The sequence below is a fragment of the Oryctolagus cuniculus genome, chromosome 1 (genome assembly GCF_964237555.1).
Source record: "Oryctolagus cuniculus chromosome 1, mOryCun1.1, whole genome shotgun sequence".
Classification (NCBI taxonomy): Eukaryota; Metazoa; Chordata; class Mammalia; order Lagomorpha; family Leporidae; genus Oryctolagus; species Oryctolagus cuniculus.
In genome coordinates, this window is record NC_091432.1 from 230,562,630 (window position 1) to 230,581,541 (window position 18,912).

Genomic DNA, 18,912 nt, shown 5'->3' on the forward strand with positions numbered 1-18,912 from the left:
GATGCCCCTAAGGAATATGGCCCTGTCAATGGCCTGCACTGTTACCAACTGGCCAGTAGTTGGGTCGGTGGGGAGCTGAGATCCCTAGGACATGTCCACCCCGGTGCCTGGGACCCACGCGTAATGGCTCTGAAATGGTGGAGCCAGGACCCAGAGCCGCTGCCCTCTGGTCCTGCCTCTGCACAGGTGCCGGCGGAGCCCCTGTTTCAGGCCTGGTGGCGTGAGTGTGTGCGTGTGCATGTGTGCGTGCAAGGGGTGTGCTGCGTGATTGGATGGGATGTGAGTGTAGACTCCTTTTAGAAACGGTTCCGAACGTCTTACTTTGGAACTCTCTCAGGCTGACGGGAGAGCCGCAGGGCAGTTTTCACTGGCGTGTCGGAGAATGAATGGAGTGGGATGTTGGCCGAAGGACAGCGCCCCTCCCCAGTGTCCTCTCTGTGTCCCAGCCCAGGACCCTGAGCCCCCTGTTGGGCCCATGCATCCCGCTCACCTCCCCATCTGTGCCGGGGTGGGGGGGAGGTGTCAAATGAGAGCTTCGCTGGATGAGATCTGTCTGGCCTCTGTGAGTCTGCAGTGCCCCAGAGACCTGTCTAGGTAGAGTTAGAGGTGGCGTTGCCCCTGGTTGAAATGAGGTTCCCCTGCCCCAGCAGGCGGCCCCCAGGACTGCCTCCCTCTTCTCGGAGGCACTTTGATGGGCGTCCACTTCCTCATGCTTTTTCAACATTTTGTCCTCTGCCACCTCCTCGTGCTAAGACTGAGGACAAGCTTAGGAGCCCCCAAGTCCCCAGCAAACTGCAGCACAAGTTTCCATGAGCTGCCCCCCCCTCCCCCCGCCGCGGTTGGCACCAGGAGTCGGGAACATCTGTGTCTTTGCACATCGGGCTTCCCCTGGCGGTGTGCCTGGGCGTTGCTGCCCTCAGAGCCTTAGACCTGGCCTTGGCACTCGTCCTGAATGGCTCAGCTGCGCTGGGCGCGTGGCTGGGCTCCTCCTGCCGTGGAGTGTGGCTGATGCTGCAGCAGGCACAGCTCATGGCCTCCCTCTGGGAGGGGACGGCTGGAGTGGAAACGCATGCTTTTCAGTATCAGCCGTTGGGGGACAGGGGAGGGCTCACCATGTGTCAGGAGTCAGCCGCGGGGGTGAGGGGGCATCAGGGCACTGCTTGACGGTTCTGGTAGTGGTACGTCATGGGGAGGGGACAGGGGTGGGCTCCATTTGTCCTGTGGTGGACCAGGGCCCAGACAGTGACATCCTGCTGCCTGCCATGTGCCAAAGCCCTTATTCAGATTCAGGGGGTGATGGGGCGAGGCTGTTCCCCCTGGGGCAGAGTGTGTGGAGGGGTCGCTGTGGTCCTGACCCCGCAGGTGCCATCCGCAGTACACAGAGGAGAGATTGCACTGTCCAGGCTTCCAGAAAGGAAGGGCTCCATGGGGCTTTTGTGGGCATCTGGGAGATGCTGTAGACCATCGTCTCCTTTCTCTCCGTTTCACCCCTTCTTCCTGAAGTTCCCTTTAAGCGCCCCCCCACCCCGCCCCGAGTATCCCCAGGCTTATCCTCAGGTTTGCCCCTGCAGCCCTGGTCCAGGAGGGGACGTTGGGATCCACTAGCCTGTGGGTACAGGTGAGCGGCTGCCCTACTCGGGAAGGGAGTGGTGCCGGCTTCCTATGGGGCGTGGGGGGTCTCCAGCCCCTGGAGGGGGTGCAACACAAACCTCTCCTGCCCCCAGAGGGCCCTTCCTGGCCTTAGGAGAAATACCTGTTCCTCGCTCACATTCACCGCACTGCCTCGCCTCTGTGCTGACTTCCTGTGGTCTCAGTGCCGGAGAGCATGGCCATGGGCGGGGGTGTAGGTGGCTGTGTGTGTGTGGGGGGGTCAGCAGGAGCAGGAGCTGTGTCTGGCACTGTACTAACCACACCTGCTCCGTCACCCAGGACTCCCTGTGCCGGTCGGCTGGGTCAGGCCCTTGGTCGGGCACAGAGTGAGTGATGGGTGAGTGTTGGCATGGCAGGAGGGGTGCCTGGCTCCGCCTGTAGCCGTGGAGATGGCTCTGTGGCTGCATGGATCTGAGCATTACTGTCAGTCCTCCCCAGTCGAGGTGTGTGCCAGGTGCGTCTGTGGGCAGAAGAGGGGGTGCCGAGGTAGCATCCGCCGTTTTGGTAGATCTGAATTCTGTGAGGAGGTTCTACCCCAAGTTCACTTGAAAGCATTGGCAAATTGGTAATGACTCTGTTGTCAAGGTTCTCCCCTGATCCGCAGGTGTCAGGGAAGTGTGCCATTTTGTTCACTGTTAGAATGGGGTGTGTGTAAAAGGCCCGTGCATGTGTATTTACGTGGCTGGCTGGCTGTGTGTCCACGCGTCTGTGCTGTGGGAGTGTACATTCAGGTGCTGTGCTGTGGCCTTGGGGACAGGGACAGGGACTGTGGGAGGGGAGCATGCCCTTTTTTATTGCACACCTCTTTGTTCAGTCTGTGTAATTCTACCACGCACATGCATTACTTTGATTTTAAAAAATCTGAAGTCCTCATCCTTGCAAAGGTTAGGCATCCCCAGGCCTGCTGTTCGTGTCCGGAGCTGCGTGGGTGTCTCCCCAGGCCTGGGATGGGGGTGCAGGGGACACCTGCCGTGGGAGCATGGATTGCCACGATCCCCTCCCCCAAAGAGCTGCTCCCCTGTCTCTGCTGCGGGTGCTTGCTCAGCCTCGCAGGCCGTACCCCATCTCGGTGCCTGCACTCAGCCCCGACTGCCCCCAGCCATCCTTCCCAGCGCAGCAGCTATCCTGCTGCAGCCTTTTGTACACAGCTGTGGCTCCCCAGCCCCACGTCTCTGCCTCAGGGCGGCGGCCAGAGGTGGCGGCTGACGTCTGGGGGGCGGTTTGAAAGGAGCCAGGAACGCAGGAGCAGGGGTGGCGTTTCAGGTCTGACACATGCCGACGTGGCCAGGACCTGTCTTTGAAAGTAGCCAGACTCCGCTGTGTGCCAGGAGAGGCTGAATGAGTTTGGAGAGGGTCCTGGGGAAGTGCGGAGAGCAGCACTGCTGTCCCACAAGGGGGGCTTTCTTGAACAGCTGGCAGGTGGTTCGGTCCCAGCACGGTGGCTGCCCTGGTGGGCAACCTTTTAGGAATACAAAATCCAGCGTGCCGTGGCTGTGGTTCAGAGAGAGTGTGCATGCCTGTGCACGTGTCCTTAGCACTCTGGGAGTGGCCCCAGCCAGTGGTGGAGGGGCCCTTGGTGTCCTCCCCACTTGCCTTTGTTACGGCCCCTGTGCCTGACCCAGGGAGGAGGCGCGGGCGGCGGCTTGGTCTTGCTCTGGGTTGCGGGCTTGTAGACTGGGCTTAGGCTCTGTTTTCAGACTTGCCTGAAACATTTGGAAGAAATCACTGTCCTGTAATTGAGCTTGCTGGGATGTGTGTGTTTTCTTTGAAACCACCTCTGCGGGCGTAGGAAACAGCAATCATTCTGCCTGTTCAGCATGGTCTGCCCCGGCCGGGCCCAGGTCCTTCTCTTGGGTTCCCGAGCCTGAAACCCGGAAGGAGGGTTCCGGCGTCTGGGAGGAAGCCAGAGTTGCACAGGGGGTTTTCCTGGCCCTCGTCAGCCGCGCGCCCGGGGTCTGGACCAGACCCTGTGGTAGGCAACAGGCGGAGACGTGGGATTGCTCTGCGGTTCTGATACAGCTGCCACGTTCTCCGCGGGTTACGTCATGAGAACCGCGGGGCTCCTGCAGCATTTGGTTTTCCAGGGAGACATTAGCAGAGAGAGAGAGAGAAAGAGAGAGAGGGAGGGAGAGAGGGAGTCCTGAGAGAGGCGGCAGGAGGGTGAGGGGGAAGGGATGGCTGGATTTTTGGTGTAAGACTCATTTGCCCAGACTCGGAAAGCTGGTGCCACTCTGTTACCCCAGCCTCCCTGCCTTTTAGGGGACGTATATACAGCTGCGTCCCTGTTACAGTTCAGTGACCCCACTGAGCCTCAGGCTCCTCATCTGTAAACAAAAAAAATTTTAAATGCACATGAATCCTGTAGTCAGAGCTCGGCACAAGGGCAGGGTCCAGGATGATGAGGCGGCATTGAGCTCTTGGTCACCCAGGGCTGGGCCACCAGCAGAGCAGGACCTGGGCGGTCCTCAGCTCTGAGCCCCTGGGCTGGTCTACCAGCTGGCGCAGGGGTGGTGTGGAATGAGTGGGTGGGTGAGCTGCTGAGCAGCCCCTGGCAGGCCACCATCTGCCCCGGGGTGCGGCCACGGGTGTAGATGCCACGTCCCTCTCCTTCCCTCTGCCCGAGTGCACCCAGCAGCCGGCCTTCGCCAGCCTCCAGAACACCCCAACCCCCTCCCCCCCATCTCCCCTCGCCAGCAGCCCACCCCTGACCGCCAGGCTGGCTGTTCTCTTTCCACTTTGGTCTTTTTTTTTTTTTTTTTGACAGGCAGAGTGGACAGTGAGAGAGAGAGAGACAGAGAGAAAGGTCTTCCTTTGCCGTTGGTTCACCCCGCAATGGCCGCTGTGGCCGGCACGCTGCGGCTGGCGCACCACGCTGATCTGATGGCAGGAGCCAGGTGCTTCTCCTGGTCTCCCATGGGGTGCAGGGCCCAAGCACTTGGGCCATCCTCCACTGCACTCCCTGGCCACAGCAGAGAGCTGGCCTGGAAGAGGGGCAACCGGGACAGAATCCGGCGCTCTGACCGGGACTAGAACCCGGTGTGCTGGCGCCGCAAGGCGGAGGATTAGCCTAGTGAGCCGCGGCGCCAGCCCTCCACTTTGGTCTTGAATACAGTGCTGCGCCCAGGCCCAAAGTGCTCTGCAAACCGTGCGGGTCGCATTACATCCTGGCTCAGCACTCGCAGGTGGACCTGGGTTCCTGGTGCCCCCACAGAATCCCTGTGGCCCGCGAGGCCCTTCCTGCTCTGGCCCCAGCCTGTCTGTGCACTGCTTCTGACCACTTCCTGCCACTTCTGGCTGACTAAACTCTGCCATGGCCCTCGGCCTCCATCATGAACCTGGTGAGCTCCTGTTCATCTCAGGGCCCTGGCATCTGCTGTCCCTCTGCAGGGAACTCCCCTGCCCCCACCAGCTCCTATGGCCGCTTCTTTCCCGAGGTCGCTCTCTGATGCCACGTCCTGCTCTGTCCTAGAGTGTGAGGTCTGTGGGAACAGGGCCCTGTGCGCCTGCCCACTCAGTGTCCCCAGGGTGGGTACAGGGTTCTTGACCTGGGCATCCATGGATTCACATGGGAAAAGGACATTTTTGTGTTCACTGACTTCCACCTGAAAACCAGGATTTCTTCCCTTTATTGACGTCCTCAGTGAGCACGACCAGTGGGAGGCCCAGCATCTTTCGGTCACTTAACAGCTGTGAGCATGTCAGAGCACCTGCGCTCTTAACCACCTGGAAATCGCAGCAGTTGGAGCTCCTGGTACTTAATGCAACAATAAAATATAATTCCCTTATATTCCAGCATACATCTATTACTGCATTGTAGGGTTTTGATAATTCAGCAACTGTATTTAATGATTGGTTTCCTGTGTGCTCATCTGTTACGAGCTCCTCACTTGCGTGAGAAGGCACAGGCTCCGCCAGGTGGTCACCAGGGTGCAGGGCACAGAGCAGTCAGGAGCTGCTGGCGGAATGAACTGTGTCTCCTCTCCCTTGCCAGTGAGCCCCTTGGGTTTTCAGGGTCCAGTTTCTGGCGGCGTGACGTGAGCTTGTTCCACAGGAGCCGGCCTTGCTTGAGGCCTCTGAGGACGCTCCTCTCACGCGGCCAGTCTCAGCTCCTGAGCACCTCAGTTTGGTGGTCCAGCAGAGACTGGGGTCCACCCTGGTGCAGGCGGCCTTCAGGGTCGGGTAGCCAGGGCCAGACCGACCTCCCGGAAGAGGAGCTGGGGCTCAGCCCAGTCTCGGGGACTGGGGTCAGATGGGCTGGGCTCCGCCGGGCAGACTGTCCGTTCTGCCTGGCGCTGTTACTTCGCAGCGTGTGCAGTATCATTTGTCTGAGAGCCGCTGCTGGTAATTATGCCGTTTCTGTGAGTGGTGAGACAGGCAGGAGTCAGAGCGGAGACAAGCGCCCCGTCTTCCCAGCCCGGCTGTCTGTAGGAAGCATCGTGGGTCACTGCAGCTGCCGAGCTGGTCTCTAGGTGGGCGGGGGCCATGTGAGGGTGCCTGCAGGTGCAGCCTCCTGCAGGGGGAGCCTTGGATGGAGGGAGCCTGGGAGCCCCCTTCCAGCAGTGGGAGCTCCTGGTTCCACAGAGCGGGAGCCTGTTCTTTCGTGGACATTTAGATGTGATTTGAATTGTTTCAGGAACAAAGGATAGGGGTCCATGAGTGGAAGCTTGGAGAACAAGGTTCACACTTGTGGTGACTGACAACCTGGCCTGGCTGGACAGGGCGTCCTCACCCAGTCCATGCCTGGGCTCTTGCAGCGGGTGGCACCAGAGACACCGGAGCCTAGGCCCTGGTGTTGACTGACTGGGGTTTGCCACTCTCCAACAGTGAATCCCATTGCCTTCCTGAGCCAGTTTCTAGAAATCCACACGCTCTCTACCCCATGGGGCTGCGGTGAAGAGGACACGAGCTGTGTCTTTGCCAGTGCCGTGCCTGCATCAGCCCTCGCTGGCCTTGGTGTGTGGAGAGAGAGCCCCTGTGCGGGTCACCGGATGGGGCTGGGGAGCTGGGGTTGGGGGCTTCCTTCTGGCAGGAGGCAAGGAGTGAGCTGGTGGCCAGGTGCAGAAGAGGACCCCCGAACTTTGGCTGCCGTGGTGGGAGAATACAGTCACCACGTGGTGGGCAGAGCAAGACTTTCGGTTTGGGCAAGGCTGGGAAATTGGGCTTCACATCTTTGCTTCCCTTGGGGAGACCCACAGAGTCCCAGGCATACCCCGAGAGGAGCAAAGCCCACCTCTGCCTGGACCTCTGGAGCCAGGGTCCAGCCAGCCGTCGCATGGCCTCCTGTGGACAGTCTGTCAGGCCTGTCGTGTGTCTCTGCTGCCTGTACAGGCCCTGTGCCATCAGGCTGCGCTGTTGTGGCTCGGAAGAGTGTGGCTGAGTGGGGCCGGGCCCCTGGCTGTTGTCCTGCTCTGAGAGCCCCAGCTGCGTGCCCGGCCTCACGCTGCCCTTCAGCTCCCGAGTTGGGTTTGCTTCTGGTCTCAGTATTCAGCGTCCCATTTTGAAGCCTCTGGGTTTTTCATGGGTTTTGGTTGGAGGGTCCCAGCCTCCCCAGTTCCCAGAAGCCTTTCGTTTGCTCCAGCACTGGGGCCTCTCCTCTCTGGCCTGTCTCTTCCATACTGGAGCTTCCTCAAGTTGGATTTCTTCTCAGTTGATTAATTTATTTTCTTTTTTTTTTTTTTTTTTTTTTTTTTTTTTTTGACAGGCGGAGTGGACAGTGAGAGAGAGAGACAGAGAGAGAAAGGTCTTCCTTTGCCGTTGGTTCACCCTCCAATGGCCGCCGCTGCAGCCGGCGCACCGCGCTGATCCTGGCAGGAGCCAGGAGCCAAGTGCTTTTTCCTGGTCTCCCATGGGGTGCAGGGCCCAAGCACCTGGGCCATCCTCCACTGCACTCCCTGGCCATAGCAGAGAGCTGGCCTGGAAGAGGGGCAACCGGGACAGAATCCGGCGCCCCAACCGGGACTAGAACCCGGTGTGCCGGCGCCGCAAGGTGGAGGATTAGCCTATTGAGCCACGGCGCCGGCTCCGATTAATTTATTTTCATTTTACTTGAAAGGCAGACAGTGGTGTAGTCCCCAAATGCCCATACCAGCTGGAGCTGGACCAGGCCAAAGCCAGCAGCCAGGAACTCCAGCCAGGTCCCCCACGTGGGTGGAAGGGACCCAACTACTTGAACCGTCACTGCTGCCTCCCAGGGTGCACGTCAGCAGGAAGCTGGAATCGGGAGCCTGGGAGTGAAACCCGGGCCCTCTGGTATGGGATGCGGGTGTCCCGGGGGACCTTGACCACTGCGCCGATCCCCTGCCCTTTCTCCCGAGTCTGCTACGCACAGCCCCTGAGCGTCCTCCCACGCCTCTACCATATGCTCAGTACTGTAATACTTACTTGGTCATTCCAGAGGGCGCTGGCCAGGGCGCTGGCCAGGGAGCTCAGGTCATTGTCACGAAGCACAGCTGAGGGTGCAGCTTTGGGTTCAAACCGTGCAAGCCCTAGGGTGTACTCTGCGTTTTTGGGGCCGTGTCACTGCCGGCATGCTCCGGTTTTAGAACGTTTCCATCACATTAAAAACCCCGCTTCGTCCACGTGCAGTCAGTCCTGCTCCCCGCCCCCCCCCCCCCCCCCGGCCCACCGCAGTAAAGTTGCCTATTCTGGACATTTCTAAAAATGGAATCACACAGTGCCTTCTTCCGCATCTGACGTCTCTCACGCAGCCTGCCTCTCAGGTTTCTGTCTGCTGCTGAGCGGGACCTGGTCCTGTGGATGCGCCCATTCTCGATGGACGATTGGCTTGTTTCCAGTGGTCCGGCTAGGACTGACGCTGCTATCAGCATGCGCGTGTCTTCGTGCGGACAGATGCTTTCTATTTTTTTTTTTTCCTTTGTAGATACCTCGTAGTAGGCTTGCTGGGTTATGTGGTAAGCTTATGTTTCACTTTTTAAGAAACCGCCGGACTGTTTTCCGAAGCAGTTATGCTCTTGGCTTTCCCACCAGCAGTGGGCGAGGGCTCCGTTCCCCTGCACGCTTGCCAGCACGTGGCCTGGCCTGTTGTGTTTGTTTAAAGTTGGGGCCGTCCTGGTGGGTGGGACGTGGCATCTCACTGTGGGACACGAGGATTTGCGGTTGTCGGCTGAGTGGGGAGCAAGGCCTGTGGTCGGGGCCGGGCTGAGCAGGCTTGGGTTTGGTTTGCGTCCCCCTTGTTGGCCATCGCTGTATCTTCTTTTGTACCATGTCCGTTAGAGTCTTTCATACGGCTGCTTTAAACCTGGGCTGGCCGTGGATGGGGCGGGGCGGGGCGGGGATCCCAAGGGAATGAGAATGTGACTTCTAGGACCAAAGTGATGGAGAAGCGGGCGTCCTCCATGGAGAAGGACTTTGGCCAGTCCAGCTCCAAGTACTTGACCATTCTTTTCCCTCCTCTTACTATGAAAATCGTCAAGCATTCAGAAGAGCTGCAGAGGGAGTGTAGGAGCTGCCGTGTGCCCTGCTGTCTGGACCGGGCAGTTACTAGCACTTTGCATACTGGCTTCATCTCACGCATGCTTTGCTGGCGCACTGGGGAGCCAGCTGCAGACTTGGCCCGCCTCTAGACCCTGCCGCACGCCCACTGAAGGACAAGGGCCTTGTCTTGTGTGACCGCCACCCTGTCGTCACACCTGAGTTAACCTGTAACTCAGCGATGTCGGCTCATGTCCACATGAGACCCCCCAGGGGACCCCAAATGTTGTTTCTGGGCAGATGGCGCGAGGACGGGCTGAGCATGGCAGCTGTGGGGTGAGGGGAGGAAGAGCCAGGGAGGTCTCCACCCAACTTCTGGAGCTGGGCTCCGTCTGCTTGCTGCGTGGCGGGGCCCCGGACCCAGGAGCCTGCTAAGGCCGACACCTCCCTCCCGGTGACCGTGGGGCTCGATCCTGCATCTTCAGTGTGGGCTTCTCACAGACACCATGGATGTCACATGACCCAAGTCAACGCATCGCTGCTTCCTGCAATCTGTTCCCTCCCTAGGGAAGAACGTGCATCGCTCCAGAGGCCGTCTCCCCCCCGGCAGGCCCTCCCCCTCAAGTAGGCCCCCCAGCTCATCTCCGTGGAATCTGTCCTTTCTGTCTCTCAGTCCAGCTCCTTCTGTCTGACGTCACTGCTGCAGCCTTCGCCCAGGGGACCCCTCACCCCTTGGGCAGTCACAGTTGGCTTCCAACTGGGGTCTGTCTTCTCCTCCCTCCCTGCTCCCCACCTGGGCCTCCCCGGGAAGCTCCTGGCTGCTGCCATTGTCTGTCCTGCGATGTGATGGAAGCAGGCTGGAGGTGTGCATGTGGGTGTGGGTCAGCTGGGCACACTGACCACCAGAAGTGATGTTTGAGCAGGTGCTGAGTGGTGCCGCAGCAGTGGCAGGGCACGACGGGCACCAGGGCGCGAGTTACCTCCTGTCCAGGTCTCAGTCCCGCACTTGCACTCTGGGGCGACACCAGGCCCCGTCTCAGGATCGTGCGCGTGGCTGTCGTATGCTCGGCACATGGCCGTACTGTGCTGTTAGCCAGGTCGCGCTGAATGTTACGGTGCCCGGTGGAACGCGGCAGAGTCATTTGTCTTCCTCACCGTGCCTTTGCCTTAGAACAAAGACCGCTTCGGAGTTTGTGAACTCAAGAGGCTTCCATAGCCTGGGCAGCTCGTCAGAGCCTCGGGTGATTACTGACGTCATAAATAACAGTGTCAATTGTTAAATCAACAATGGGAGTCACTGTGCACCTGCTCCCCATGTAGGATCTCTGCCCCTAATGTGTTGTACTATGTGAATTAACAGTAAAACTACTACTCAACAGTACTTTATACTTTGTGTGTCTGTGTGGGTACAAACTGTTGAAATCTTTACTTAGTATATACCAAGTTGATCTTCTGTATATAAAGATAATTGAAAATGAATCTTGATGAAGAATAGGATGGGAGAGGGAGTGGGAGATGGGATGGTTGCGGGTGGGAGGGAGGTTATGAGGGGAAAAGCTGCTATAATCCAAAAGTTGTACTTTCGAAATTTATATTTATTAAATAAAAGTTTAAAAAAGTAAAATAATAATAATAAAAAAAAACAAAGACCACAGACTCCAGGCCCACAGAGTCTGGCAGGTGCTAAGGTTGCGCAGGCCCGGTGGGGACCCAGGGCACATACTCTTGTACAAGGGGCGCCGCCGCTGAGCCCAGCTGACAGCCGTCACACAAGAGTCTGGGCCCAGTATTGACAGAAGCGGCAGGAATCCAGAGTTCTTTGTGAAATCTTCCAGTTTTTAAATGTTGGTAATTAACTTGAAAAATACTCAAACTCTGCACCAGCCCAAGACACTGCCTGTGGGCAGTGTTAGCCAGAAGCCACCTGGGGACCACCTGTCTTCGAGGTGTCCTCTGCTCCCCAGGGAGCCTGATTCTCACGGACGCCTTTGCTTTGCAGGACGGCTCCAGACGGGTTATGTCACCGGCAGAGGCTGCCCTGACGCTCCCTGCGGCCCGGAGACTATGTACAAGAGGAATGGTCTGATGGCTAGCGTGTTGGTCACCTCTGCCACTCCACAGGTACCCAGGCTGCGGGCATCGGGACTGCGGGTAGGGGCTCCCTCCCTGCTAACCAGGCCCCAGCCTCACCATGGGCAGCTGCAGGGCCGCAGGCCTCCAGAATGCCCCCGGGGCCCCTGGGAGGCAGGCAGCTCTGAGGAGTGGTGTGTTTTTCTGAAGCTGTTCTCAAAGGGAGGCAGGTCCCCATCCAGGGCCGTCATCGCCAGCACCACAGTCCATTTTGGTGGCAGCGGGGCTGGCTGTTTCCCAGGAAAAGCCACTGCTGCTGATTAATGAGTCACACATCCCAGGGTGAAGTCAGACCGGAGCCACTGCCGCTGGCCCTGTGTTCTTACTTCCCGTGCGCAGCAGGAAACGGCTGGGAGGGCTGGGGGTCTGGGTGTGGCCTGGGCTCAGGCCCCTTGTGGAGTTTGCCTTCTGAGCCCTGTAATGCAACAGGGGCAGTGGGTGCTGTCGTGGCCCCAGGTGCTGCCATGGCAAATGGGCCAGGCCTGGCTCCTCTGGCGCCCAGGTGAGGCACCCTCCAGTTTCAGAGGTCACCGGCCCTCGCCATCAAGCAGGGCTTTTGAAAATGATCCTAGGTATAGCCACCAGAAGGTCACAGGAACAAGTTCATTCCTTACACAGCTTTCCAGAGACATGCTCGGTTTTGATCTTGTGTCCTGAAGTCAGACTTGTGGGTAACTTTTTACTGCATCCCCCAGGGGGTCCCACAGAGGGTTACGGTGGCTGGACTCCCAGCAGCACCGTCCATACCCCCTCCCCTCTGCTTTCTCCTCCTCCTCGTCCCTAGGAATGTGTTGAGGCAGCTCTGATGCAGCAGAGCCCGTGTGTGTGTGTGTGTGTGTGTGAGTATGTGGTTGTGTGTGTGGGTGTGGGTGTGAATGTGTGTGTGAGTGTGTGTGTGTACGTGTGTGTGTGTGGGGTATAGGTGGGTGGCAGGCTCCGTTTTGGAGTGGGGTACACAGGAGTTAGAAAGCCTGGAATCCCAGGGAGTGGTTTTTACCTCTTCCTTCTCTGAATGTGTATCTATGTGTAGATACACATGAGGGTACTTCAGAAAGTTCAAGGAACATACAGTTAAAAGCTAAGTTTATTTTGCTACAAAAATTTTTTCAAAATGCATGCATAGGGGCCAGCACTATGGTGCAGCAGGTTAAAGCCCTGGCCTGCTGCACCAGCATCCCATATGGGCGCTGGTTCAAGTCCCAGCTGTTCCACTTCCTATCCAGCTCCTGCTAATGCACCTGGGAAAGCCGTAGAAGATGGCCCAAGTCCTTGGGGCCTGCACCCGCATGGGAGACTGGGAGAAGCTCCTGGGTCCTGGCTTTGGATCGACTCAGTTGCGGTCATTTGGGGAGTGAACCAGCAGATGGAAGACCTCTCTCTCTCTGTGTTTCTACCACTCTCTGTAACTCTTGTCTTTCAAATAAATAAAGTAAAATAAATCTTTACAAATGTGTGCGTAGTTTTTGCATAATATGCATTCTCCATGAACTTTTTTAAAAAAAAATGTATTTGAGAGGCAGAGACAGAACACAAGAGCCAGCGAGTGAGAGAGTGAGAGCATTGTCCCATCTGCTGGTTCATTTCCTAAGTGCCTGCAACAGCTGAGGGGCTGAAGCCAGGAGAGAACTCATGCAGACCTCCCGCGTGAGTGGCAGGAGCCCAGCTGCTGCAGCCACCACCTGCTGTCTCCCAGGGTCTGCGTCAGGAGCTGGGCTTGAACCCAGCACTCCAGTGTGCGACGCAGGCATCCTAACCGGCGTCTTAACTGCTAGGCCAAAGCCTGCTCCTCCATAGATGTTTCTCCCTCCTATCATGGGTATCCAAAACTTTTTGTACCAAAATAAGCTTAGCCTTTAATTCTACCCCCCCCACTTCTAGAAGTATCCTCATCTGTGTGCACACACACATACAAGCTGTGTGTACATCATGTATAGCCGGCACGTGGTAAGTGCTCAGGAATACTAGAGTGAGCGTGTGTGTGTGTGTGTGTGTGTGTGTACTCAGTGCATTTTGGTGGCTGCATGGCGCGTCCGTACCCCTCCACAGCCAAAACTGGGTGCTCGCTGGGTCCCTGGTGCTCCTCACACGTGTTCCTCAGGCATCCTCTGGCTTCATTCCTCCTGGTGACCCTGCCGGGCCCGTACCCCCGTTCATCTGTTTCTGGATGAGAAAAGGAAAGCTCAGGGCGGGGAATGACGGGCTTTGAGTCCCACAGCCAGCCAGGTGGGTGGGGCTTCGGAGCCAGGCCTCTGTGGCTCTCGTGCTCCTACCCAGCCTTCCACTGCCTTGCGGAAAATCAGTGGTGTTCGTCCCATGAGCCCGGGGGGTGGGTGTGGACGGGCGGATGCCGCGGTTACCGCTGCTCAGCCCATCCTGGAATCAGCCAGGGGTGGTGTTTGTCACAATACAGGCGTTGACCCTGACACAGGGTCTCCTCTGTGGTGGTGCCTGAGCCCACCCAGCTCCTTGACCCAGCATCTCCCAGGGAGGGAGGTGCCAAGCTTCGTTTCACATCACTGTGTAGGGAGCAGGTTTTGGTGCCCCCATTTTACAGATGGGCGGGTTGTTTGCTGAGGTCAGATGTGACTTCAGAAGTCGCTTCGCCATCCGTGCCATTTGCTGCCACCATCTTAGGGCTGACCCCTGCGTGGTGCCTTTGAGTGACGCAGGTTTACGTTCCTGCCCGACTCTGCAGCCTCGTCTTTTTGGTTGTTGACTGTTGGTTTCCCTCACTGGCCTAAAAACACACCAGTTTCCAGTAAGATTGCAAGGTTTTTCCAGATATAGCCGTTTTGGAAAGAGTGAACTAAAAAGGAATTAATAGAAGCATATTCTCTAAATCGCAGTCCAAGCCGTTGAGGTTCATGGAAACCACAAAATCCTTCTTCGTGAGTTGAAACGAATAAAACCATTTATGAACCGGGCACAATTTTTGGGTGGTAAGCTCAACCGATTCCCCAAAGTGGGGTTTGATGAAATTACACAAAATGAAAGGGAAGGTGTGTCCAGCATTCTGGGATCCACACAGTGTTGAGTTTCATGAGGTCAGCTGTGTCTGGGGGAGTTCTAGCTGGCCTTCTTTATGAGAGCCCCTTTCTTCACACGCAGGGCTGAGTGTTCCTACCGTCGCGACGTTACTAAATAGAACTCTCGCGGCAGCCTCCAAAGCCAGGCGGTTACGTCTCAGCTCATCAGCTGCGGGCTGTGAATTCTCAGGAGCCCATATGTGCAATGAGCCTCGAGAGCCAGTTTTACGTTTTGCCTGGCAAGTTTCCAGCAGTGACTTCAAGTAGGGAGAGAAAGGTGAACCGAGGTAATGCGGGAAAGAGCAAACGGAACAGATTCTCTGCGCAGGCCTGCTGTGATGTCAGGGCCTGTTCCCTCAGGACGCCTGGCTGGGAGCTTTATCTCCCCCCATCCGCCCATCACTGCACCCCGCACCCCTGCTCCCGCTGGCCGTTAGCAGCAGTTAGCGTGTAGTGTCGGAAGGTGTGTTTTGGGGTCAGACAGAGAGAAAATGCGAATCTGTCGCATTCTGGCTTTCAGTTTGGTAACTGTAATACCATCGAGAAGTAGCATTGCCCATCTGTACAATGGGAACCATAACAGTGCCTGGAATAGAGCAGAGCACCAAACTCTAGAAGTTTCTTGTACTGTCCAGTTCTGCCACTCTGGCATCCTGAATTCAGAGGCGGGGGGGACAGGGGCTCCAGGCCAGACGACTCAGACAGGCTCATCTCCCTGCTCCACAGGGCAGCAGCTCAGACTCCCTGGAGGGCCAGAGCTGCGACTATGCCAGCAAGAGCTACGACGCCGTTGTCTTCGACGTGCTGAAAGTGACCCCCGAGGAGTTTGCCGTAAGTGACGCGGAACCCATCGGGGTGGCCGGCGCCTCCACAGGGCGCCAGAGGGAGTTCTGGCTGAGCTTCTGTTCACGCCGGCAGCACCCCACGTGCCTCTGTAACAGGGAGTGCTGGGTAAGGTGTGGTGTGTCCTCGAGGGAGCACTGGGCGCCGTGGAATGGAGTGCTGCAAGTCACTACCTGGGAAGGTGCACACGGGATGGGAGTTAGTTGTAAGGGAGAGATTATAGCACAGCTTGCGGAGAGGAAAGCTATTTTTTTTTTTTTTTGACAGGCAGAGTGGACAATGAGAGAGAGAGACAGAGAAAAGGTCTTCCTTTTTTCACCCCCCAATGGCTGCTGCGGCTGGCGCACCGCGCTGATCCGAAGGCAGGAGCCAGGTGCTTCTCCTGGTCTCCCGTGGGGTGCAGGGCCCAAGGACCTGGGCCATCCTCCACTGCACTCCCGGGCCACAGCAGAGAGCTGGCCTAGAAGAGGGGCAACCGGGACAGAATCCGGCGCCCCGACCGGGACTAGAACCCGGTGTGCCGGTGCCACAGGCGGAGGATTAGCCTAGTGAGTCAAGGCGCCAGCCAAGGAAAGCTATTTTAATGTTAAGTTTTAAAGAGTTAATTATCTGAAAGGCAGAGTGACAGAGGAAGACACACACACACACACACACACACACACAGAGGAAGAGAGAAAGACAGAGACAGAGACAGAGAGAGAGGTGTCTTCCATCTGCTGGTTCACTCCCCAAATACCTGCAATAGCTGGGGCTGGGCCAGGCTGAAGCCAGGAGGCCAGAACTCCAGCCAGGTCTCCCTCACAGGTGTCAGGAACCCAGGCACTTGGGCCATCTTCCTCTGCCTCCCACGTGCATTAGCAGGAAGCTGGATTGGAAGTGTGGAATCGTCAGGACTTGAACCAGGCACTCTGATATGGGATGCAGGCATTCCAAGCAACAACTTAACACCTGCTGCCCAGTACTAACTTTTTATTATGCATTTCCTGCACTGGAGCATAAGCTCCCTAAGATAGTAGGAACTTTATCTGATTTGTTGATCGCTTTCTCCCAGTGCCCAGAATATGCCTGGCTCCTAGTATGTGCTCAGCAACTCCACGTGGTCTAAAAGAATTGAATCCTTGCAGTTAAATAAGGCGTGTCATTAGCTCCGGATGTCCTAGTAAGAAACAAGGACCCAAGAGCTTTCTCCCGTGGCTCCTCTGGCCAGGTATTAGCAGGAGCAGGTGTGAATGCCTCTTCTGATTGTCCCCCTGATGCGGGGAGGCGGGGAGAAGAGCAGCTGTCATCACCCAGCGCCTCCTGGGTGCTGAATGTCATGTCTGATGGACTTTCACCACTCGAGCAGGTGCGTGCCTTCTTCTCACCAGCTGATGAGCAAGTCAGCCACGAGAGAAGAAGGTCCGCTTCACAGAGGCGTCAAGCGGCACAGCTGCCCGACACGCTGGACCAGCGCTACCCAATGGAAATGCAGTCCGAGCCGCGCGGGCAGTGTTAACCTTTCCAGGAGCCGTGTTTTAAAAAATGGAAGAGGTGGAATTCCTTTTCATAGTGCATTTCAAGTCCGTAATGTCCAAAATCGTGCCATTTCAACATGGAAGCCACAGACAAGTATTGGGTACTTCCTCTTCATCCTTTTCAAACTGAGTCTTCAAAATCCAATGTGTGTTTTCTGCATGTACTGCTGGCCACGCTTCAGAGGCTCAGTGGCCCCCTGTGGCTCGCAGCCACTGGACTGAGCAGCGCAGGGCCAGCCTCTGTGCCCCCAGCCACAAAGCCCACCAGACACCTCTGCTGTGGGCGGCGCCGGGAGCCTGCAGGCCAGCTCTGACGCCGGTGTTCTGTTTGTGTGTGTTCACTCGTGTTCTCAGCAGTTGTGCTTCAGGAAAGAAACGAAGCATCGACAAACCTTCAGAATCCCTCCCCAGCTGTTTGCCACGGAGGATGTCAGAGACTCGGGCCACATCATCCACAGGACCCCTGGGTGACACGCTGGGCCTGGTGGTCTCGTCTCAAGCCTAGGGCATCCCTTGGCCTGGCCCAGACGGGTTTTCTGAGGCGAGGGAGGCCGCAGGGAACAGTGGTGAATGCTAGCTTTGGGCCCACCAGAGCCTTTCCTGTGAAAGTAGGCCCCGAGCAGTCTCTGGTCTCTGGGGACGCGCTGGGGTTGTCAGGTGTTGAAACTGAACCAGACCCCTGGCATTTTGGTTTCCTGTCTGATAATAGGAGAAAGGAGAAAACCTAGATGTGAATGTCCATTAAAAACCATTTCTGAGATTCTGGGAAGACAGGATTTCATTCTCTCTGAATTCCCCCACATTTACAACAACCAGAGAGCAAACCCTGAAACCCATGAACAACGTTTATGGTGAAACTGGATGACGGGGCCGTTGTGGTGGTGCAGTGGGTTAAGCTACCACCTGCAGTGCTGGCATCCCACATGGGCACCGATTCGAGTCCTGCCTGGTGTACTTCTGATCCAGTTTCCTGCTAATGTGCTTGGGAAAGCGATAGAAAATGGCTCAAGTGATTGGGCCCCTGCCGCCACATGGGAGACCCGGGGTGAAGCTCCTGGCTCCTGGTTTTGTCCTGGCCCAAGCCTGGCTGTTGTGGCCATTTGAGGAGTAAACAAGCAGATGGAAGATCTTTCTGTGTCTCTCTGTGCCTCTTGTCTCTAACTCTGCCTTTCAAATGGATCAATAAACCCTAAAAAACAAACGAGGTTGGGGTGGGCACTGTGGTACAGTGGATTAAAGCCCTGGCCTTCAGCACCAGCATCCCATATGGGCACTGGTTCGAGTCCCAGCTGCTTCACTTGTGATCCAGCTCCCTGCTAATGTGCCTGGGAAAGCAGTGGAGGATGGCCCAAGTCCTTGGGCCCCTGTACCCACGTGGGAGACCCAGAAGAAGCTCCTGGATCCTGGCTTTGGATCAGCTCAGCTCCGGCCATTGTGGCCATTTGGGAAGTGAACCAGCGGGTGGAAGACCTCTCTGTCTCTACTTCTCTCTATACTGTAACTGTTTTTCAAAGAAATAAAATCTTAAAAAAAAAAAAAAAAAAGCTAGGGGACAGGTTATCCTCACCTGCCCCAAAGTACAGGTGTCTGAGGACTCACCAGCGCCTCCCACAGGACCGCCAGGGCGTCAGCATCCACAGGGGGAGCAGAATGAGCACTGGGGTGTTTGATGGACGTGAGCGCAGGAGGACCCAGCACGGGTCCACAGGTTCCACAGCAAAGACCAGGGGCTCAGTGTGGGACCAGCAGCAGAAACCGGGAGAGCGTGGGCAAAAGATAGGCTACTGTGTTCGCAGATGCTGTGCTGGGCGTGTGGTTGCTGTGATCCCTTGAAATCAACCAGCCAGGGCTCCCTTCTAGGACAAGACCCCAGACCTAAGAGAAAGGCAGAGGAAAGAGACTGTGTGTGTGCACGCGCGCGCGAACTCTCAGCAGCCGCTCGGTGTCTTGACCGCTGCGTGGAGTCAGTGTAGGGCTAGAGAAGGCTGCGCCACGCTCCCTCTGACGAAGGCTTGGGAAGTTAACTTTATGTAAGAGTAGGCGAGAGGAGATTAGCGCCCCAGATCCCACTGTAAGTTAGTCTAAGGAAAGGGGAGATCATCCTTAATAGACAATGAAAGCGTGGCAGAAAGTCATGCCCCAAACCGATAAAGACTGTGCTGTCCGGTTTTAAATGAACAAGGAGACCTTCAGACCGTGCTGTGAGACATGAGCAGCATCTGCTGGTAGCAGAAAAGTCTCCTAATGAGGTAACAGAAAGTGCAAGAAAAATTCTTCTGGAAATGGGGACTGATCTAGAAGGAACCCAGGAACAAGTT

At 56.9% G+C, this 18,912-nt stretch overlaps 1 protein-coding gene across 20 annotated transcripts in view; it reads left to right on the top strand.

Moving 5' to 3' along the window:
- The window catches only part of RALGPS1 (Ral GEF with PH domain and SH3 binding motif 1), a 267,729-nt gene that overhangs the window by 32,579 nt on the left and 216,238 nt on the right, over nucleotides 1-18,912 (top strand). For 18 of the 20 annotated variants that reach the window (XM_051855034.2, XM_051855036.2, XM_051855038.2 and 15 more), the window contains 2 exons: nucleotides 11,081-11,202; nucleotides 14,964-15,068. In XM_051855034.2, the coding sequence (XP_051710994.1) occupies nucleotides 11,146-11,202; nucleotides 14,964-15,068 (162 nt within the window). In that variant the 5' untranslated portion in view covers nucleotides 11,081-11,145. Of the gene's footprint in view, nucleotides 1-11,080; nucleotides 11,203-14,963; nucleotides 15,069-18,912 lie in introns of those variants that run through there. The other 2 variants (XM_070056996.1, XM_070057004.1) reach the window with 1 other exon arrangement.